The sequence below is a fragment of the Lolium rigidum genome, chromosome 6 (assembly GCF_022539505.1).
Source record: "Lolium rigidum isolate FL_2022 chromosome 6, APGP_CSIRO_Lrig_0.1, whole genome shotgun sequence".
Classification (NCBI taxonomy): domain Eukaryota; kingdom Viridiplantae; phylum Streptophyta; class Magnoliopsida; order Poales; family Poaceae; genus Lolium; species Lolium rigidum.
In genome coordinates, this window is record NC_061513.1 from 220,179,991 (window position 1) to 220,201,794 (window position 21,804).

General features: G+C 41.9%; 1 protein-coding gene across 1 annotated transcript; it reads right to left on the minus strand.

The window, feature by feature from the left end:
* Nucleotides 1-14,405: 14,405 nt before the first annotated feature.
* Nucleotides 14,406-21,243, minus strand: LOC124660231 (5'-nucleotidase domain-containing protein 4-like). The gene is made up of 17 exons (XM_047198024.1): nt 20,913-21,243; nt 20,606-20,703; nt 19,712-19,831; nt 19,411-19,500; nt 19,211-19,326; nt 19,035-19,134; nt 18,306-18,377; nt 18,186-18,233; nt 18,036-18,113; nt 17,822-17,941; nt 17,614-17,719; nt 17,013-17,176; nt 16,461-16,595; nt 16,080-16,210; nt 15,694-15,756; nt 15,530-15,608; nt 14,406-14,877 (listed from the first exon to the last, which is right to left on the minus strand). The coding sequence occupies exons 1-17, from the start codon at nt 21,226-21,228 to the stop codon at nt 14,836-14,838; spliced, it is 1,878 nt and encodes a 625-aa protein (XP_047053980.1). The 5' UTR covers nt 21,229-21,243; the 3' UTR covers nt 14,406-14,835.
* Between the last annotated feature and the right edge of the window lie 561 nt (nt 21,244-21,804).

Below are 21,804 nucleotides of genomic sequence, written 5' to 3' on the forward strand. Positions count from 1 at the left end.
GTGGAGTATGGGGGAGCATTTCGCATGACTTCATCAGCAAGCACAATCAAGAAAGGCGTTCCATCTTGTTGCGGTCAAGACCGTCATCATCAAGCTCAAGTGGAATGCGCAAGTTTAAGGTTTGCTCTTCATAGGGTTTCTTTCTCACTGGTCTCATGGTGTAGTTGGAGACCGGTTTATAGCTTAGTTGCCGTACTATCAAGGGGGCTCTCGAGTGAGTAACTTGATCGTATCCTTCGGAGAGCTCAAACCTTTGCATCCTTGCATCATCTTTCTTGATTGTTATTTGGATCTTATCCATGTGATGTTTTAGAGCTTGTGATTATTCTCATGACAATCTCTAGTTCATCAAGAATGGTTTTTGTTTGGGCAACTTGTTGCATTTTCGAGGTTGGAGGTTTTACCGGTATGTATTTCTTAGATAGGTCAAACCTTTCATCATTTGTTTCTATACTCCTTTGCTGGAATATGATGGTTCCCTGCATGATCTTGTAGAGCTTGTTACTAGCTTCGAAACGAGTCCAAGATCATCAAAATCGGAGTCCGGATACTCAAGTTATGCTTTCTCTAAGTTTACCCAAAAAGATGAGTTTGGGCTGAGCGGTAGTACCGCCCGAGCACGAGCGGTAGTACCGCCCGAGGTACCGCCCGTGGTACCGGAAATAGGCCATGCCTCACAGTATGTTTCCAGGGTATTGGGACATGCGGCCGGTACCGCGGCCGGTGGTACCGCTCCGGCCCGGCCGGAGGTAACGCTCAGCCACGGCCGGAGGTACCGCTCCCCCTCCGCGCGCTCAGCACACACGGGCGGTAGTACCACCCATTGCTGGCCGGTACTACCGGCCCCAAGTCGACTGGCCAGCCCCAACGGGCAGATTTTGGGGTCTCCTTATTTAAGCCTTATTTCCTCTCTCTCTCTTGTTTGGCACTTCTTCTTCAACCTTTGGCTCTCCACCATTGTTGCATCTTGAGAGCTCCTCCTCTCTCCCAATCCCTCCATGATTCTTGCTCAAATTTGAGGAAAAGAGAGAGGTGGTCTAGATCTATATTTGCACCAATCAAATTCCCTCTTTGTGAGGGAATCTCTAGATCTAGATCTTGGAGAGAAATTTTGTGTTGCTCTTCTTATATTGTTCTTCCTCTCTTATTCCCCCAATAGCTTTAGTAGCTTTGTTGGAATTTGAGAGTGGAGGATTTGGACATCTTTGTGGTGTTCTTGCCATTGCATTTGGTGCATCGGTTTGAGTTCTCCACGGTGATTCGTGGAGGTGAAAGCAAGAAAGTTGTTACTCTTGGGTTCTTGGAACCCTAGACGGATTGGAGGCCTTTGTGGCGATTTCTTGGGAGCCTCCAATTAAGTTGTGGATGTGTGCCCCAAGCTTTGTGTAAGGCCCGGTTTCCGCCTCGAAGGAAATCCCTTAGTGGAACCGTGACCTAGGCCTTTGTGGCGAGGGTCACCGGAGATTTAGGTGAGGCGCCTTCGTGGCGTTCGGTGTGTGGTGTGAGTACCGCATCTTGAGGTGAGGCCTTTGTGGCGTTGGTGTGCATCGAGCAACCACACCTCAAGGTGAGCCTCTTGTGGCGTTCGGGAGCACTAAGCAACCGCACCTCTCCACCGGAGATTAGCACTCGCAAGAGTGTGAACTCCGGATAAATCATCGTCTCCCGCGTGCCTCGGTTATCTCTATACCCGAGCTCTTTACTTATGCACTTTACCTTGTGATAGCCATCGTGCTTGAAGTTATATATATCTTGCTATCACATTCTTGCTTGTATTGCTTAGCATAAGTTGTTGGTGCACATAGGTGAACCATTGCTTAGAATAAGTTGTTGGTGCACATAGGTGAACAATAGTATATAGGCTTTGGGCTTGACAAAGTAAACGCTAGTTTTATTCCGCATTTGTTAAGCCCATCTCGTAAAAGTTTTTAAATCGCCTATTCACCCCCTCTAGGCGACATCCGTGTCCTTTCAATTGGTATCGAGCAAGGTCTCTCATTCTTAGGCTTCACCGCCTTGAGAGTAAAGATGTCGGTTAGGGGATTAGATCACAATAACTTGTTTATATTTGATGGCACACATTATGATCTATGGAAAATTTATGTGCTTAATATTTTGCGGGGTATTTCCCGAACATGGAGCGATTTCTTGACATGGGGTTTTCTTCTCCTAAGGATCCCCAAAATTTATCTTATGAGGAGAAGAAAAACTCTTGTCTCGATGCTCTTGCTTCTCATGTGTGTTCCATTGTTGTGAGCAATGTAGTTACTTCTTCAATCATGCCTTTTGGGAGCGCTCATGAATTATGGACAAAGCTTAAAGACAAATATGATGTGTCCAATATTATTGAGGATGATTGTATTGCTTCCACTTCCGGCCATGATGAGTTCTCATCTTCATCCACTTCACCAAAGTGTGGTAAGACACAAGGTAATGATATGGTGAGTGGTGATGAAAATTGCAATGTTGATATTGAGCTTACTATTGATGATTCATCATCTCTATCTCATTGCAATGCTTCATCTATGGACATAAACACATCTAGCACTAGAAATCATCTACATGCTTGTGTTGATAGTCCTTGCATATCATGTGCAAGTTGCTTGAATAAATCTCATGATGATATGCTTGCTTTGTCTTGTGGCCATGATAAAAATGCTTCTATTTCCTCTAGTTGTTGTGTGACTAACAATGTAGAGGAAACCAAAGATTCTATTGGTCAAGACAAGATCTCGAAAGGAGCCTCAAGTAACTCCTCATCTTTATCTCACGGTTCTCATATATGCCTTATGGCCAAGAGTTCCATGGTATCTCCTACCGTGGAACCTAATATTTCTCGTGGTGATAAGGATGAGGATGAATATGAAGAAGAGGATTGGGTTGTCTCTCTACGCGATAAAGGTGAGAATGTATTCAAGGTTCTTTATAAAGATAAAATTGCTAGCACTCACTTCTTTGAAATCTTGACTACCGCTATTGAGAGCCAAAAACTTATTTGGATGCATGAGAACACCATTGATAAAAAGGGTGATCTTGAACGAGAGTATGCCAATGATGTAGCATCCCTAAAGGATGATCTTGAAGAAGAACAAGAGACCGTAGCCTCTCTTGAGGAGCAACTTCAAACCCTTGAGGTGTCTCAAAATGAAATATTTGCTAAACTCACTAAAGAAAGAGACCATGCTAAAGCTAAATTAAAATTGCTTAAAAATGAAAAGTTCAAAGTTGGTGTTGGTCATGATAAACTTGTTAAGGATCTAGATGATCTAGACAAGGCCCACAAGGCCTTGGAGAGCGAACACTCTATCCTCACCAAGTCATATGAGCAACTACAAGCTTCATATTTAAAAGAGCATGCTATGTTACCCTCTCTTCTTGATATGTCTTGTGATGATGCTTGTGCTACTAACTCTACTTCTTGTGAAGCATCTATCTTGAAGGAGAATGTTGAGCTAAGGGCTCAACTTGATTTGCTAACTTGCAGTTATGGGAAATTGGAAGAAAATCATGGAAAGCTTTCTAGCTCCCATGAGGATCTTCTAGCCTCTCATGATAGGCTAAAGTTAGCTCATGAGGCTATCTTATCTAAGGCAACACCTTGTGAGCCTCATGTGGATACTAGCACTACTACTCAAAATGCTATATTGCCATGTGCTAGTCCTTGTAATTCATCCACTCATAGTATTGCTAAATCTTGTGATGAATTATCTTCCTTGCCTTGTTGCTCTAACAATGAAGGTTCTACTTCCTCTAGTACTTGTGTTGTTACTAACCATGTAGAGGAAATCAAAGAGCTCAAGTCCCAAGTCACTTCTTTGAAGAACGACTTGGTAAAGAGTCATGAAGGGAAATGCAAAATTGACAAGATGTTGAGTGTGCAACAATCCCCCAATGACAAGAGTGGACTTGGATTCAACTCCAACAACAAGAACAAGTCCAAGAGCAACAAGATTAAGAAGGGTCAATTACAAGTCAAAGACCCGGCGAAGATTGTTTCCTTCAAGTGCAAAATTGAAGGGCATCATGTTAGATCTTGTCCTTTGAAGAAGAAGCAAAAAGGGAAGCGTCCTCAAGCTCAAACTCATATTCAACCTCATGTTGAAGAAATGCCACTTCCCAAGAAGAATCAAGCCAATGCTCCCATTGTGGAGAAATCTAGTGAGAAGAAGGAGAAGAAAAGAACTTGCTACATATGCCGTGAGAAGGGCCACATCTCCTCCTTTTGCACTATTGGTACCTCATCCAACTCTATCACCATTGATGATGTTTATTCTCTTCTTAAGGATGAGGGTGGCAATGTGTTTGCTAAATTTGTTGGTGCTCAAAGTGGTGTCAAGAAAAAGAACCATTTGGGTTGCCAAGCCTATTGTAACTAACCTCTTAGGACCCAACTTAGTTGGGGACCAACAATACAAAACTTGATCAATAGGTGCTTGTTGGAGGGCATTGGAGACTTGGCTACATCATGAAGAATTAAGGGATCTTCATCATTTATATTATCTCAAGCCAAGTCTTTTGGTTATCTTGCTTCTATCATATATTCAATGTTCCTCCTTGCGGTAACATGTTCTCAACTCATTTATATTGAAAGTTACTCGCCCCTTTGCATGTGTTAGTTTTGTTCCTAACATTTGTTTGTATATGTTGTGCTTCCTAATTGTTTTGCTTAAGAAATCAAGTCTATGCATGTTGGGTTGCACACCATGTATTTTGTTTGTGTTGGAGCCACTTTGCATCTTGTTGTATCTTGTATGGCTCTTATGAGCGGTTAATGGACTATCCCATTATGGGGGAGTGATATTCCTTTGGGAATTTCATGATCCTAACAATGTTTGTACATGAGGAATATCACTTAGAATTGATATTGCAAGATTATCTTGTCTCTATGTGGTATGTCATCTTCATGAGAAATTCAAATTCTAATGTCCATTAATATCTCTAGTTGGATCCTATTTGCCTCTTGTGAAAATAAATTTCTTATCACATTATGGGGGAGTAATATGCTTTGTGCATATTACAAGCCTAGAAAATGTGAACATTTGAGGTTGTGTCACATAGAATTGATACCGTAATTTATCTCTCTCCTATGTGGCATGTTTGCTCAAACAAGCTCCAATTTGCTTAAATGGCTTCATTGCTAATATCTTTGTGGATCTTATTTTTGAAAGTTTTTCTTGGCATGGTTTTTCACAACGTGTCCCTCATTACATTTTTGGAAAACCATGTGCTTCAAGTCATACTATTAATTGCTTTGCATGTTGGTATGAATACTATTAATTTTGCATGTTGGTATGAATACTATTAATTGCCTTTGATGTTGGTATGACTAAATTAAGCTATCAAGAAACTTTCTTTGCATGATGTTTAACTCTTATCTTTTACCATATGCTTTGTTCGTTGTAAATATGATCTTATGTATACTTACAAACTACCACCGGGAAATATTTCCTAATACCTCTTGTCCTAGGACAATTGGTAATCAATTATGAGGTAGATATTTATTGATCATGTCTACATTGGCTCTTGTGTTTAAATTGCCTTATTTATTGCCATGAATTTGTTGTGCTTTGACTCCCATGTGTCTTCCTTGCATCTTATGGATCTAATTTGACTATTCAAACTTTCTTAGCATTTTAGTAGATATAGGTAGCGTGATGATCCTAGTTTTGTGCATTTTGTATTCATATGAAAAATCCTAGATAATGCACTAATCTTGGGGGAGCTCTTATATATTTGTTAGAATGCTTAACACCTCTTGATCATTATCAAAAATTTGGTTTTGGGAGATATAATTTTTTTTGGTACTTTGTGCCATCATAAGAAGTGTCGAGGGTTTGGTTTATTTGTTGGAACCTTGCTCTCTTGGGAGTTGGTTATCTCATTCCTTTGTGCTTAGGCTTAATTAGCTTCTTATAATGAGATAAGTCTTTGGAGTCAATCTTGTGTTGATTTGATTCTTTGATATAATTTGGGCAACCATTGTCTCTTGATTTATTTGGTGTTTTGTCCAAATTGTATCTTCCTTTGGTTCTTGAAAGTTTTGTGCATGCATATTTAATATATGTATATCTTATGGCATGTGTCACTTTCTTTGATCCAATATATAGGGTAAACTCCATCAAATCCTAATTTGGCTAAGATGTGTATGAAATTCAATTTCATATCTATATGCACATAGAATTGTGGAGTTTGTTCTATATGTTGTAGTGTGTCTAACTACTTCGGACCCAATTAGTTTGGGGACCATTTTGTACTTACCTTTGTGTTAGGTACAATGGAGATGCATTGGATGCTTGTCTCACTCTTGGAAAGAAGTGGTGACTCAATGGTAACTTGAGGCAAGCTAGGATGGTCAACGAACACATATCTACTACATCCACACCAATGTTATCTCGGTAACAAGTATCTTTTCATGCATATTTTTTTAGCATCCAACCATGTGGTTGCATCTTGGCATGAATCTCTTGATTTGCAAATGTTGTGCTTCTTGCAAAAGTCTTAATGAAACCTCTTTACTATGAATGTGAGTAATTTGAGATGAGTGCATTTGTTGGGAAGTATTTTAAATCATGCTCATGATTCATCCATCCCAACTATGCCTATCTAGCAATTTTATTGCATATCAATTCCTCAAGGCTCTCACATGTGCAATATAGATGAAAGTGCAAATTTAGTTACTTCTTTTGGTATCCTCGTTTGTGATACTTGTTGCCTTTTCTCAAATGCATCCCAACTATCTTCTATCCCTTGTTGATATTTGTGATGTATTTTAGTTGTTTGTGGTTGAAGTTCATGAATGTACAATAAGATAAAATTGAGCCTTTGGCCATGCTATTAAGCAAAAATTCTTATTGGTATATTTCATGACTTCGTCTTGGATATCATACTTTATTTCTTGCGTATCTATTTTGTGTGTGCATGTTTCTTTGTGGATAAATATCTTTGTGATATTGCCCACTTAGAGAAACTTATACACATAAGAGATGATACATCTACTTTTGATATCTTATTTATTTATTGCGTGTTGATTGGTCATGCTAAGCAATATAATTCATTGAAGACTATGATGATGCTTTTTGCTCATCCTTGTAATAGTCTTATATTATGCTTTATCATGTCTTTCACATATCCTCTTGGTTGAGCCTTTTTATTATGGTGCCTCTTACTTGTTGCTCAACTATTTGTTTGTTGCAAGTGTTAAGCTTATTTTTCTATCTATGATCTATTGCAAATGTTTGTGTTTTAAATGGTAATGAGGGAGTGAGGATTCCATGTTATGCATATTGTATTCAAATACAACATTTTAATTTATGCATGTACCTTGGGGAGCTTCCTCATTTGATTTAGAGCACTATCTTTTGGTGATCATTAGAGTTTGATTCACTTGGCATCTTTTGTTTTTGAATGATATTATGGGAGTGATGATTCCATGTTTGTGCACTTTATACTCCAATGCAAGTTGTCTAGTTTTGTGCACAAACCTTGGGGAGCTTCCTCATATTATTTAGAGTAATCTTCTTGATCTTATCATAATATCTATCTTTCTTTTGGTATCTTCTTTGTGGTTCATTTGGTTGCTTGCTTCATTTGTTGAAGCTTCTAGACTTTGTTATCGTTTTGCAATCTTTGATCTTATCTATAGTGTGATTCCTTCCGAATATTCGTCATTGGATACGTGCATTTGATTCCACTCAAATTATGAGAAATGCACACACTATGGAGGAACTCTCACTATATTGACCTTCTAAATTTTTTCACCCATTTCGGCAATTGGTGCCAATGGGGGAGAAGTTTGGAGGGTTTAAGGGAATTTGGTTATGTCTTTGCTTTGTGCTTAAGCATGTGCCTTTATTGCATTGCATCTTGTTGCTTTGCATAGTTGAATAGTTAGAGGAAACTCCACTAGGCTTTGAATGCCAATATATGCAATGAAAGTCAATATCATTCACACACGCATATATTATGGGAGAGTTTGCTCTATATATTCAACTTGCTTGCTACTTAAATTCCTTATATAAACCCTCTCAAAGAGATTGTCATCAATTACCAAAATGGGGGAGATTGAAAGTGCATGGAGCCCCCATGTGTGCTTTTGGTAATTAATGACAATCCCTATGGACTAATGTTTGCTTTGAGTTATATTTGTAGGAGTTGTCCATAGGCAATGCTTGAACCATATGTTGGCTTCAAGGTTGCAATAAGAAGAAATTGATGAAGGATATCAAGTGTCAAGTATGTCTTGAAGATGAAGATGAAGTGAGCCCTCAAGTTATCTCAAGACATCAACATGATGAAGAATGAAGAAATGAAGTGCAAGTTCAAGATGAGCCAACTCGAAGAGATCATATGCTTGAAGCTTGCCATCCATATGGTGTTCATGGATACGTGAAGATGCACCGAAGAAGTAGCTCTCCCATAGTGGAGTATGGGGGAGCATTTCGCATGACTTCATCAGCAAGCACGATCAAGAAAGGCGTTCCATCTTGTTGCGGTCAAGACCGTCATCATCAAGCTCAAGTGGAATGCGCAAGGTTAAGGTTTGCTCTTGATAGGGTTTCTTTCTCACCGGTCTCATGGTGTAGTTGGAGACCGGTTTATAGTTTAGTTGCCGTACTATCAAGGGGGCTCTCGAGTGAGTAACTTGATCGTATCCTTCGGAGAGCTCAAACCTTTGCATCCTTGCATCATCTTTCTTGGTTGTTATTTGGATCTTATCCATGTGATGTTTTAGAGCTTGTGATTATTCTCATGACAAGCTCTAGTTCATCAAGAATGGTTTTTGTTTGGGCAACTTGTTGCATTTTCGAGGTTGGAGGTTTTACCGGTATGTCTTTCTTAGATAGGTCAAACCTTTCATCATTTGTTTCTATACTCCTTTGCTGGAATATGATGGTTCCCTGCATGATCTTGTAGAGCTTGTTACTAGCTTCGAAACGAGTCCAAGATCATCAAAATCGGAGTCCGGATACTCAAGTTATGCTTTCTCTAAGTTTGCCCAAAAAGATGAGTTTGGGCTGAGCGGTAGTACCGCTCGAGCACGAGCGGTAGTACCGCCCGAGGTACCGCCCGTGGTACCGGAAATAGGCCATGCCTCACAGTATGTTTCCAGGGTATTGGGACATGCGGCCGGTACCGCGGCCGGTGGTACCGCTCCGGCCCGGCCGGAGGTAACGCTCAGCCACGGCCGGAGGTACCGCTCCCCTCCGCGCGCTCAGCACACACGGGCGGTAGTACCGCCCCTTGCTGGCCGGTACTACCGGCCCCAAGTCGACTGGCCAGCCCCAACGGGCAGATTTTGGGGTCTCCTTATTTAAGCCTTATTTCCTCTCTCTCTCTTGTTTGGCACTTCTTCTTCAACCTTTGGCTCTCCACCATTGTTGCATCTTGAGAGCTCCTCCTCTCCCCCAATCCCTCCATGATTCTTGCTCAAATTTGAGGAAAAGAGAGAGGTGGTCTAGATCTATATTTGCACCAATCAAATTCCCCTCTTTGTGAGGGAATCTCTAGATCTAGATCTTGGAGAGAAATTTTGTGTTGCTCTTCTTATATTGTTCTTCCTCTCTTATTCCCCCAATAGCTTTAGTAGCTTTGTTGGAATTTGAGAGTGGAGGATTTGGACATCTTTGTGGTGTTCTTGCCATTGCATTTGGTGCATCGGTTTGAGTTCTCCACGGTGATTCGTGGAGGTGAAAGCAAGAAAGTTGTTACTCTTGGGTTCTTGGAACCCTAGACGGATTGGAGGCCTTTGTGGCGATTTCTTGGGAGCCTCCAATTGAGTTGTGGATGTGTGCCCCAAGCTTTGTGTAAGGCCCGGTTTCCGCCTCGAAGGAAATCCCTTAGTGGAACCGTGACCTAGGCCTTTGTGGCGAGGGTCACCGGAGATTTAGGTGAGGCGCCTTCGTGGCGTTCGGTGTGTGGTGTGAGTACCGCATCTTGAGGTGAGGCCTTTGTGGCGTTGGTGTGCATCGAGCAACCACACCTCAAGGTGAGCCTCTTGTGGTGTTCGGGAGCACTAAGCAACCGCACCTCTCCACCGGAGATTAGCACTCGCAAGAGTGTGAACTCCGGGATAAATCATCGTCTCCCGCGTGCCTCGGTTATCTCTATACCCGAGCTCTTTACTTATGCACTTTACCTTGTGATAGCCATCGTGCTTGAAGTTATATATATCTTGCTATCACATTCTTGCTTGTATTGCTTAGCATAAGTTGTTGGTGCACATAGGTGAACCATTGCTTAGAATAAATTGTTGGTGCACATAGGTGAACAATAGTATATAGGCTTTGGGCTTGACAAAGTAAACGCTAGTTTTATTCCGCATTTGTTAAGCCCATCTCGTAAAAGTTTTTAAATCGCCTATTCACCCCCCCTCTAGGCGACATCCGTGTCCTTTCAGCCGCCATCATCCGCCAAGAACGAAGTCAAGGTGCGGTGTTCACCGGTGGCCCCTTCGCTGCTAGCTCGTCGTTGGCTAGATCTCCATCGCCGGGGTAGAGGGATCTCGTGATCCGCCACCCCAGCAACCAACCGACCTCCTCCGGCGAAGAAGACGGCCGCCTCCACCATCAAACCCAAGGATGCTGCCCCGGGCGACCTCGTACCGCGGGAGAAGCCCAAGATCATCACCCCGCACCGGCGAGGGGTGGAGGGGATGGCGCAGTCCATCCCACCACCAGCCACCACCGGCGTGCCACCGATCGACAGGAGGTGGGGAGGCCGCAACACATATCAGCTCTAGCCACAGTCGCCCCTCCATCCACGGCTGGCCTCCGCCGCCCAGCCATCCACACGGGGGGCAGGAGGGCCGCCGCCGCAGCGTCGAGGGAAGCTCCTGGCCGCCGCCGCCACGCCCCCCGGTCTTTGCCCGGTGGCGGCGGCGCAAGGCTTCTAGGGTTTGGGAGTGCGGGAGGGGGTTCTAGTGTAGAGCTCTCACTATCACTGCTGCTGACCTCACTAGCATGCTCATCAACCCTGATCGGAACATGTTTGTCGGCCAATATTCATGGTCAGATATTTAGGACATACTATTTCCTCTGTGAGAAGACCAGTGCAAATAATAGCCGAAACAAATATGATTTGAACTTCTGGTGGAATAGGCAGACATACAATACCTGAAATAACCCAGGGGACTTATGGTAGTAATTATTTTGATAATTCTCGTCCTCGGCTGCCTCCGGATCGCCTAAGAAGATTTGAATATAGAACACTTTGTCGAACACGAGTTGTGGTTCCAGCTACTGGAGTTCTAGATGACCTGTTGAGGTTAAGATTTGAAGTTACAACAAGACAGAGCCTTCCCTCCTGCTCATGGTATGATTCTCTACCTCAACTTGTTCTTTGGTTGTTTGCACATACATTTGTGATTGTATGTCTCATTTGATCTAGGTGTGGCATGCTTTGGATTACTTCAAAACGGTGAATGAAGGCAGGACCTTTGCCTTCCCTCATTGTTGGAAGGATCTCCGGGGCACCCCCAAGTTCGACGAGGGGTACGAGGTGTACATGGCAAGCTTGATTGGCAGTAAGGCCAAAGATGCCACCGCCATTGACGTTGATGGTGGCCAGCCTTGCGCAAGCTCCACTTCTCGTGCAAGCCATCCAAGAGGCCACAAGGCAACCAATGCCGACATGAAGCGTGATGCTTCGGCCATGCATTTGGTCGGCAACTTGAAGGACTTGTATGCTGGAAAAGAGGTGTCCACGGACAAGAGGGAAGAGAGGAAGCGTCGGGAGAAGGAAGAGGCCATGAAGAACTACTACGATGTTCCAAAGAGGAAGCTTGACATTGATGAGGCCAATGCCAAGACGAGGGCTAGGGAAGTGGAGCTCAAAGAGAAAGAATTGGAGCTCATTGCATCGTCAAGGGCCAAAGAGGTGGAGCTGAAGGAGAAAGAAGTTGAGCTAAAACCCCAAGCCGATGACCACATGATCATGACCGCCGACTTGACCGCCATGAACGAGGTGAAGAGAGCTTGGTTCGAGAAGAGGCAGAAGCAGATTCTAGACCGCACAAATTGAGTTAATCTTAATTTGTAATTTTTGTTTCCTTGTTCAAACTATATCGCATTTCATTTCGTGCTCATGCTACATTTTATTGATATCATTCTACATATTTTTAGATGTTATTTATAAATTTTTGTGGCCAAATGGCCTATTTCCCAAAGAAATAGACCATATCTGGGCCGCGTTGGCAAAATGGGTGGCCGCAGTGTTGGGCGCAACGCGCGACTCAAACGGTCGGGCGGACGCGGGCCTTTGTTCGCGCGCCCACCCAAACGGACGCGGACGGATGGCCCAGCGTGCTGATTTGGGTCGTCCTATTGGAGATGGCCTTACTGCTGGCCCCAACAGCATCCCCGAAGACCTGCGGCCTACACACAAGGGTTGGGTTGAGAACGTCATCCCTCCACTTCGCGTAGGATTTCGTCCGCGGGATATTTCTGGTATCCGCACGCGTCCATTTCACACTCCCTTCCCTTCCTGATCCGCATCCCACCCTGGTGGTTCACCATGTCCACCGACGCAATCGCATCCCCGTGCTCACCTCCCAACCGCCCACCCAGCATCCCCACTGCCGCCATGTTACCGCCAAGTCCGACCATCTCACGTCATAGTCCGACTGGGAACAGCTGTAGAGCAGACGTTGATGCTACGTCTACCGACGATGTCGCTTGTCCTGTCAGCGCTACCATACACCGTCGGTAGTCCCTTCTGCAACGCCCCTCGTCGAGAACCACGAATCGTTGGCACAATGCGGAGGACAAGTTGTTGCAAGAGGATGATGTAGATGTTGATGCAAGAGGAGGTTGCTACTACCGCCGATAAGAAACAACAGTTAATCTTGACCAATCTCCTCCGCCTTCGACAGCAGATAGTCGATGGCCCTCGACGCGGTGGATTGAAGGTTGGGAAGGTGAACAACAAGGACCGGCATCGGCTTGTCTGCGCAATGTTGCTTGACTCCGACTACTTCGCCGACAACGCAAGACATATCACCAAGGATTTTGGGTGGCGATATAGGATGAACAAAGAGTTGTTCATGCGGATTGTGTTCGACATCATGCAGTATGACAATTACTTCATGCGCAAGAAATATTGCATCGGGTTGTGGGGCTTCTCATTGGTATAGAAGTGCATGGGTGCGGACTCCGCAGTGTCTAGCGTATGGAGCTCCTCCAGATGCACAAGATGACTATCTGCGCATGTTAGAGTCTGCATGCTTCGAGAGTGTCACCATGTTCTGTAGAGCAGTTGTGGTAGTGTTTGGCCAGACTATTTGAGATCACAAAATGCAGAAGATATATATCGGATCCTAGCACAAAATGCAGCGAGGGGATTTTTTGGGATGCCCGGGAGCATCAACTACATGCACTGGGATGAAAGAATTGCCCATTTTCTTGGCAAGAGTTGTACAAGGGTCATACCGGCGACTGCAGTGAAGTTGTGGCAGATTATGACCTCTTGATTTGGGAAACTTTCTTTGGCATGGCAGGAAACTCACAACGACACCAGCGTGTTGCAGCCCTCTCCGGTGTTTGCAAGACTAGGTGAGATACATTCCAGCCGTCAACTATGAGATCAATGGCCACTCACACAACAAGGGGTACTCCTTAGCCAATGGTATCTATCCACCGTATGCAACATTTGTGAAGACAATCCCCAACCCTGATACAGAGAAGAGAGCTTATTTTGTGACATGCCAAGAAGCATGTCGGAAGGATGTTAAGCGGGCTTTTGTTGTGCTCCACCAGCATTCTTTTTCCATTGTTTGATACCCTGCTCTTACCTGGTCGGAGTCAACTATGTGGAAGGCGATGAATTATTGTATGATTATGCACAACATGATCATCGATAGTGTGCAAGATGAACCAGTGAATGATGACCATCCATTTAATCATGAAGGACCTCTTGCCCAACTTGACTAAGGTACCTAGCGAGTTTTCTGTTTTCCTCGCCATGCATCAGGAAATTGGAGATGCACTAGTTCATACTCAATTGCATAATGATCTAGTTAAGCATTTGTAGGAGAAGAGAGGAAACGTCACATGATTCTTGAACTAGTTGAATTTCAATTTAAGCGATTGCTTCTCCACAAGGCTCATACCAGCACTGAAGTATGTAACCGATGCCATACTCCCTGGAAAAGCTCGAATGGCCTTGAACAAAAGGCTACATGTACCCGGAACCGACACAGGTGGGTAGGTAGAGAATACCTACAGGCGCGAGATAACTCTCTCTAAGGAACTCGCCGAAATAGCCCTGTAACTTCGGGAGAAGAGGTGCCCCCTCACAAAAGGGGGTCACAGTGACCATGCCCGGGCGACTGTTTACCAAAATCACATGTCTCCGCAATATGAATAATTAATTCGTAATAAAGCTCACAGTTTCCCCAAGAAGAAGTGACATTTCATCTATGGTCACAGAGACGCAACCTTTTCATTATACATATATTTGGACAAGATTACATAATGACCCACCGGATCTCCACTTCCATCTTGTCACATTTTATATCATGCACTGCAAGTCACACTAGTCGTTATTATTCCTCAATAAACCAAAAAAAAAAATCAACCACGTTGCTTATTCTAAGTTTCTAATCGTGTTAACAATTTACACTAATGAATTACTTACATATGCCCAGACGACTATAAATTACTTACACATCGCAAGATTTCCTGAGTCAGCAGTCTTTGCAATGGTATCCAGATGCTGTTGCAGCCAGCAACCACGGCCACAGTCACAACCAGCTTCACTGCATTCCTTTACCTCTTCTTTTCCCCATCACCTAATCTATCGCATGTGAATTGAACATCGACCATGCCGTTGACACCAATGTTATTGACCGCGCGAATAGGAATGAACGTCATGTGCAAGCGTCTAGCATACATTTAAAGGATTAGCAAAATTACAGTGAAAACAACAAACAATTGAAGATGCGACACAGTAATTCATCAGTGCAAGCAATGCTCATATATCCTAGTTTTGTTTTCAAAACAATGGGCAAAAAAAAGTAGAGGCCAAACAGTTAGCATACACAAATAATGTGTTCATGTCTATGTACTTTTACTGTTTTTTTATAGAACTAGTATCAGCTATTGTTGCGCTTTCCAGGTATGCAGATCTTTTGAGGAAAACAGGTATGCCGATTCAGACATTCAGTGAACTATATTTTTAAATGAATTCTGCTGCGGTGGTGGATTCACGAGACAAGAGACATGAGAAACATTCCACCTCTGCCTACTCCTCATGGCATAACCAGCAGACTAAGAACAAAATGCTTTCGATGCCAAGGTGACAACGAAGGTCACTTCACTAGAACCGTTCTTTTTCTAAAACCATGTCTACCATTCCGTTCACATAGTCTAAGGAATTTGCAGGAGTGACTACACACATCCTATTTACTGCTGTAATGTGTCTTCACTAATAGTATTAAAGAATTGGTGCTCTAAAATCTAACCAATAAACATGAGAATCATGCAAAATTGACAGAGGTAAGAGGACACCAGATTGTATGGAGCTGTGCATATACCTGTTCTTGTGATCGGAAATACATGAATGGAGTATAGTGTAGGAAATTTGAAACCCTTGATGTGTATATATCAGCATATCTACAACAAAGGAAAAAAATAGTTGTATCACAAACAAGCTCAGGGTCTGTAAAATATGCATCACTATGAAAACATAACCACTCACTTCTCAATTTGCCTGGTTAGATGACTCTTGTCCGATAGGCCAGCACGCGACAGCCAACCCCATCTTAAAGTGGAAATAACATTTGCTTAGTTTATCTTTCTATGTGCATGCAATGCACCAGGAGATAAGTGAACTTTAGCATAAAAAAAAAATACATGAACGAGATAGGATATTGGTTCCAGAGCGAATGGAATCATGGATATTATAAATACGAAGCAAAATAAAGTTATGCTCTGAGATTCTACAGCAACCAAACTTAACGGGTATTTTTTTTTTTGCAAATTAGCAGGTATTCCTTTTGCAAGGAACACGTAGGACAATCACATTTGATTTACTTCTCACATCAAAATATTCTCATAGAAACTTTGCAGTAGTGCTCATTATACCTTTTATTGAAAAGTTCTCCATCCGATTCAAGCAATGGCGCAATCTTTTCGTCTAATCTCTGCATAACAATAAGCAACTTTTGCATACTTTCTGTAAGCTCCTGATCATTCATACAAGTTGCAGCAAGCGTCTGGAAATGAGTAAAACTGATACATTAGCACAAGCATCTTAAGAACTTGCAACAAAAAAAGTCACAGCCTGCAAACCAAAACAAAATCATGAGACTATCTTTGCTTTTGGCTTAAGTTGTAGATGTTTCTGTGCTACACAAGTGCGTTACTGAAATTTTGTTGTTAATGGGTACAATCTCAAGCTTCTGAAGCGAAAAAAAATTCAATATGTTAAATCTTGCAAAGGCATTATGGCTTCACTCTTAATACCTGTGCAGGACGTGAATTTGTGCGTCTCTGTAGAGCGAGGCGCAGTTGGTTAAAAAGGTCTCCCACAATTTCCTTTTGTTCTATAAGTGTGACAAGCTTTTCTTTCTGAGTATGGCTCTGGATCAGTGCGTTAAACTGCAAATACAAGAGAACAAAATAAAAAAAATCAGTCACTACAGAAAAATAGTAGGAGTACCTTTATCAGCAACATAACATATACATTAGAACTAAATGTGACCTCTTCTGGGTCTTGTTTCAGAGGTGTAGAGATCAAGAGATACAAAATATCAAACATGGTTAATGCCTTAAAGATAAGTTATCATCATTTGGCATCACATGTTGTACTGAATCTAGTGCAATTTATTCAATCAAGCAAAATTATGGTAAAAGAATTCTACAGCAAAGTTCCCAGTGACAGAGTTGGTAAACTTTCCACAGAAGGTTTTTTTTTACCTCATATTCCTATACCTGGAATGTGATATACTAATGCTAAATGATGCGTATACAGAACTTGGTTTTATATAAAATGGTGACGAAAGTAAGCAACCTAACCTCATCTTCCAATTCTCGGCATATTAATGCTGTCCTCCATCGTAAATGAACTTTTGATTGGCTTACATCTGTGAAAATATGGTCCCCCACATATAATATCTCATCTCCATGAATATCTAGGGACTTCTCAACCATCTGAGCACTACCACCAGAGTACAAGCCACCTAAATACCCAATTAAGAGAGGAGTAATAAGTCAGCCACAGAAAAAATAAAATCTTCCGATCAAACCAATACATCAAAAAAAGGCGCATGCACATGATAGAAACAAGACATCAAGGTTTCGTGATCTAGAAATATAAGCTTAAAATAGCCAAGGATACCCTTTTGGTAAATAGTATGCATAATATTTTTCTATTCATATAAATTTATTTATTTTTATTCCACTTGGTCAATCTGAAATATGTATTCAAATAATTATGTAATTTCCATTCAATATTTAATGTTTTCATAAATAAATAAAAACAGGAATTACAATCAAATTACCATATCAATTAGCAGCCTGAAATTCCAGGATGTTCATACAGTACAAAAACAACAGAACAAGTAGTAGAGATTTTTTAAGAGTTAGATAACATCATTAATAATGTCAAGATTTTCACCTGAATTTGCTTTAAAACAGGGACGCAATAATCCGTCGTTAGTTACAACCTCGTATAATGGATGCGAAATTTGGAAAAACTCTGGCTTCCTCGCGGAGACTATAACCTACAGTAACAAAGAATAGATTGAACTTCATGAAATCTGAAGTATGATAACAAGGAAGTACTGACAAGTATAGTCACCATTAATTAGGACATAAATACTCACCATTTCAAATAGATCTCTCCATCCCATATCATTAGGAAGAAAGCGATTGAATGCATGATTCATCATTTTGTTCGTATAGTGGTAATCTGAGTTAGTAATTAGAAGCAGCCTTTTTCCAGCCTAATGAGTTGAAAAGGGTAAATCAGTCATTCAGTACAGAGGTATAATGACTATTTCAAATGGATCATAAGCTCTTAAGATGACAGTTATTAACCTCTTTTTGATCTAGAAGAGCTAGAGGCAGTTCTGGATCAGGCTCCACAAATCGCTCTGGCTCAGCCATTATTTCGCTCTACATTTCGACCAGCTAAAGAAATTTTAAGACAAGTATCACATAAGTAATATATAAATGACCAAAAACTACCTTGAGTTGACCTTCTACATGTGCTCGAAAAAGTGCTTTGGAAACAGCCTGAAACCAAAAGGATCTAAATGTCATGACACAACGAAGGTAGTCATGTAAAAGAAGCAGTAGTGCTCTTACATCGTAGAGTCCTTTGTAATCCAGTGGCCCAAGTTCAGCAGGCACCAATCCTTGGTCCAACCTGTCAACCATCTGAAAAAAATACGAATGTCGATGTCCATATAAATATGGTTTAATTTTAACTTGAGAAAGGGTTTAGTATGATAGTTTCAAGGTTGTAACCTTGTTTTTTGTTTATTTATTTGCTACTCTCAGTATTCCTGAATTAGTCAAAGTAGGACTAATCATATTAATGTATATGAAGTAGGAACACATACTGTTCAATTGGTGAACACGGGGTAACCTAGCTACATAAGCTTTTTTAGGAAATGCTTAACCAAATCCCCACTGCAAGCCAAATACCTTGTAGTCCCAATGTCCCATTCATTACTGCTACAAACAACACTACTACCGAAAGACTGACGGTAGCTTGGTAGTTGGATCCACAGTCACATGGTATCATTTCTTCTAATTAATCTGTACATCAAATCAATGTACGCCCCATTGAGCCTATAACGTAACATATGTCAAAGTGAAAATAACTAGCAAGAAGAGCTTTAACAGGCTAGAACTTAGCATACTATTTCTTCCTGATTTTAAACCACCATTGCAATTCTTACCAAGTTTTGTAGTAATATTGACAAATACTCTGTTTCTAAAAAAAACTGTGTTTATTTCAGAGAGAAATCAAATGTCAACCATATCAAGTGAAATGACACAAAAAAAAAATTATCGGAAAGGGTAAGTAACCTGCATGAACATAACAGCTTCTGAAACAGAGAAGAGGGTATTAAGGAACTCCCATGTATTTTCTTTCCGCAGGTCCACCAATTCCCGTCCATATATTTCACTATTCACATACATTAATAAGAGTTATAATTCTCCCTGGAGTGAAAAATTTGACAAAAAGTCTCATGTATGTCTACCTCACAGCACGAGTGGGCAGCATCCGGGTACCATGCATGACCCTCTTTATGTAGCCAAAACGGTCAGCTTTTACCAAGTTTCCTTTTACTTTATCCATAATAAGACCTCTAATAACCTGTGGAAAAGTAGTCAGTTATAACTCTAAGATTAATGTATGTCTTTTGAGGTATTATGGATGAAGTAGACACAGGTACATTACCAGGTCAGGATCAAATTCAAGGTCATCAACAGGGAAACCCATGCCCTTCAGGTTGGCCATCCCATAGTCATATGCACGTCCTTCCCAGGCCTACACAAATTTCCTAAGATGTCATTACCTTATGCGCTCTAACATAATAAGCACAATGAAAATCATAAAGAACATGGTGGCACTCCTAAAAATATGTTTCAGGATTGCATGTAGTATCAGTTCAACAAATGTGTCCCGTACTTTCTACATATGCATTCCTCAGCTTCAGAACATTGAGTAGAAAAATCAAGAAAATAGGTGTTGAAGTTACCATCACATTGTAGTGAATCAAGGTATAATCCATGTCATAGCCAATGACACTGATAGATCGGAGATTCAGCGTCCTGGTGCAGAAAATTCCACGAGGAGAGTTCCTTACTGTTAAAGGATCCTGCATTTAGCAAAATAGACAGCACTCCTGTGTCATTGGAAGGCTGACTAGTTCTCCATCATCATGATGCTCGATACATATGATTGAAAAAAGAAAAAAAAACAGCCATGGGAGTTCAACAATCAAACTTTAGCAGTCAGACAATAATTGCAGATAAATATTATGTTTGCGTTGCAGAATTTATACTTTAGCATTGACCGTGCAACTTCAGATTTTAACATATTATATGCAATCATCTATTCATCATTTCTTGGAATATTTTGGTTTTTCCCTTATGATGTACCTGCTGCAGTAACGTTCCACTGAATATTGGGCACTTTCAAACAACTTTCAAATAAGACACTTGAGGTGAAATAGGAATTTATTTAAGTGAATTGAAATTAGGTATGTATTTAATTACTCAAGAAACATCTGGGCTTAGTTAAGGATCTTCCGAAAAACAACCTTTTTGCCACTGTGGACACTCCAATTGAATAGCATATAAATGAAAATACTTCCTGTATTATTACTTCCGTGTCATTCTTTCTTGATACTCCTATTACTTTATTGGTTAATATTAGTGCTACCACAACAATGAGAAAAATCATGAAAGTTCTGTCATCAGGCTTTTGATAGTACAAACTGAGGGTGATGCTCATGCTGAAAGTCAGAAAGCAGACAGATCTTTAAGAGTTGTACAGAATAAATGTTAGGGAGCAGGACAGAAATAGAAGAAGCATACCAAACACCAGGAAGGTGAAAATCATGCTACATATAATGGGGGTAGAATATTACTGCAATTCCCAAGTCACTGAGCAACGTTTCAGCTTCTCTGGCTTCTTTCCAAGCTATCTCCTCTATAGGACCATGCAGCGTTGACTTTCCATTCCCACCTAAAATTCAAGAAGATTTCCGAGTAATTATAGTCATTTTCTAGCATAATTCTGATATTTTTACAGCATAGTTCATCGAAAAAAGAATCAATTATATGGCTGATGGTTTTGTCTAAAACATCCCGAGCGATCATCTGATGCCACCCCAATAATATCATAGACAATCATGGACTAACATGACAGAAGGAGTATCAGAGGTCGGAGCTCACCGAGCGCGTCGAGGTGCCTCCTCCGTACGTTCAAATCCCCCTTGGTGCTCTCCCCGAGGTAGTCGACCTCCGACAGTCTCGACGATGTCACTGAGAAGTAGGGTTCCTCGTCGTCGTCCTCCTCGCACTGCTCCCCCTGGACCGCCGCCGGCTTGCTGGCGTCGAGCGCGCGGCACCGGAGCGACAGGAGAGAGCCCGGGAGGCGGCCGAGGCGAGTCCTGACGACGCATCGCGGCGGTCTGGAGCGCTGCGGGGGCTGCGTCGGCGGAGGGAACCGGATGCAGAGGCGTCGCACGAGCTCGACGGGGTCCGCCATTGCTGCTTCTGGGCTGGTGGTTTGGTTGAGAGCGAGAGACAAGTCAGGGGAGTGGATTGGGATAGTGGGGAGTGGGGACGCCGGGAGAAGGTGGAAAATTTCAGAAAAAGTTCAAAAACTGGTCCATAGCTCGTCGTAGATAACTTCAAACACCTCCCGAATGCCAGATTCATGCATCATGCATCTTTCCTTGACCTGCATTTTTCCTGGTGACCCTTTGTTAATTAAAGAACAAAATACTTTTAAATCCGAAGCTGTTTTGCTTGGTCTTGAACAGCTAATTATGAAACTGTCGTCTATATTGAACTGTCAACAACAAGGATGGCAATGGGCAGGGTATGGGCAGGGTAGAGCAATACCATACCCATACCCATATAGTCCACGGGTAGAAAATTCTACCCATACCCGTACCCGCGGGTATGAAATTTTACCCACACCCATACCCGGCGGGTACCCGTACCCATTGGGTACCCGGTGGGTATATTCAAAAACATAATTTTCCCATAACTTTACTAGAGATTTGACAAACAAAAATCAATATCCTAAATCAATAATAGTTAGCTCATGCCACATATC

Bases quoted from the DNA above. Each gene is read 5' to 3' on its own strand.
- LOC124660231 (XM_047198024.1), bottom strand. From the start codon at position 21,228: ATGGCGGACCCCGTCGAGCTCGTGCGACGCCTCTGCATCCGGTTCCCT. The intron at 19,135-19,210 runs GTAGACATACAT...GTATGTGAATAG, and splicing joins CTGCCCACTCGTGCTGTGAG to TGAAATATATGGACGGGAAT. The intron at 17,720-17,821 runs GTGAGTATTTAT...TTGTTACTGTAG, and splicing joins GGAGAGATCTATTTGAAATG to GTTATAGTCTCCGCGAGGAA.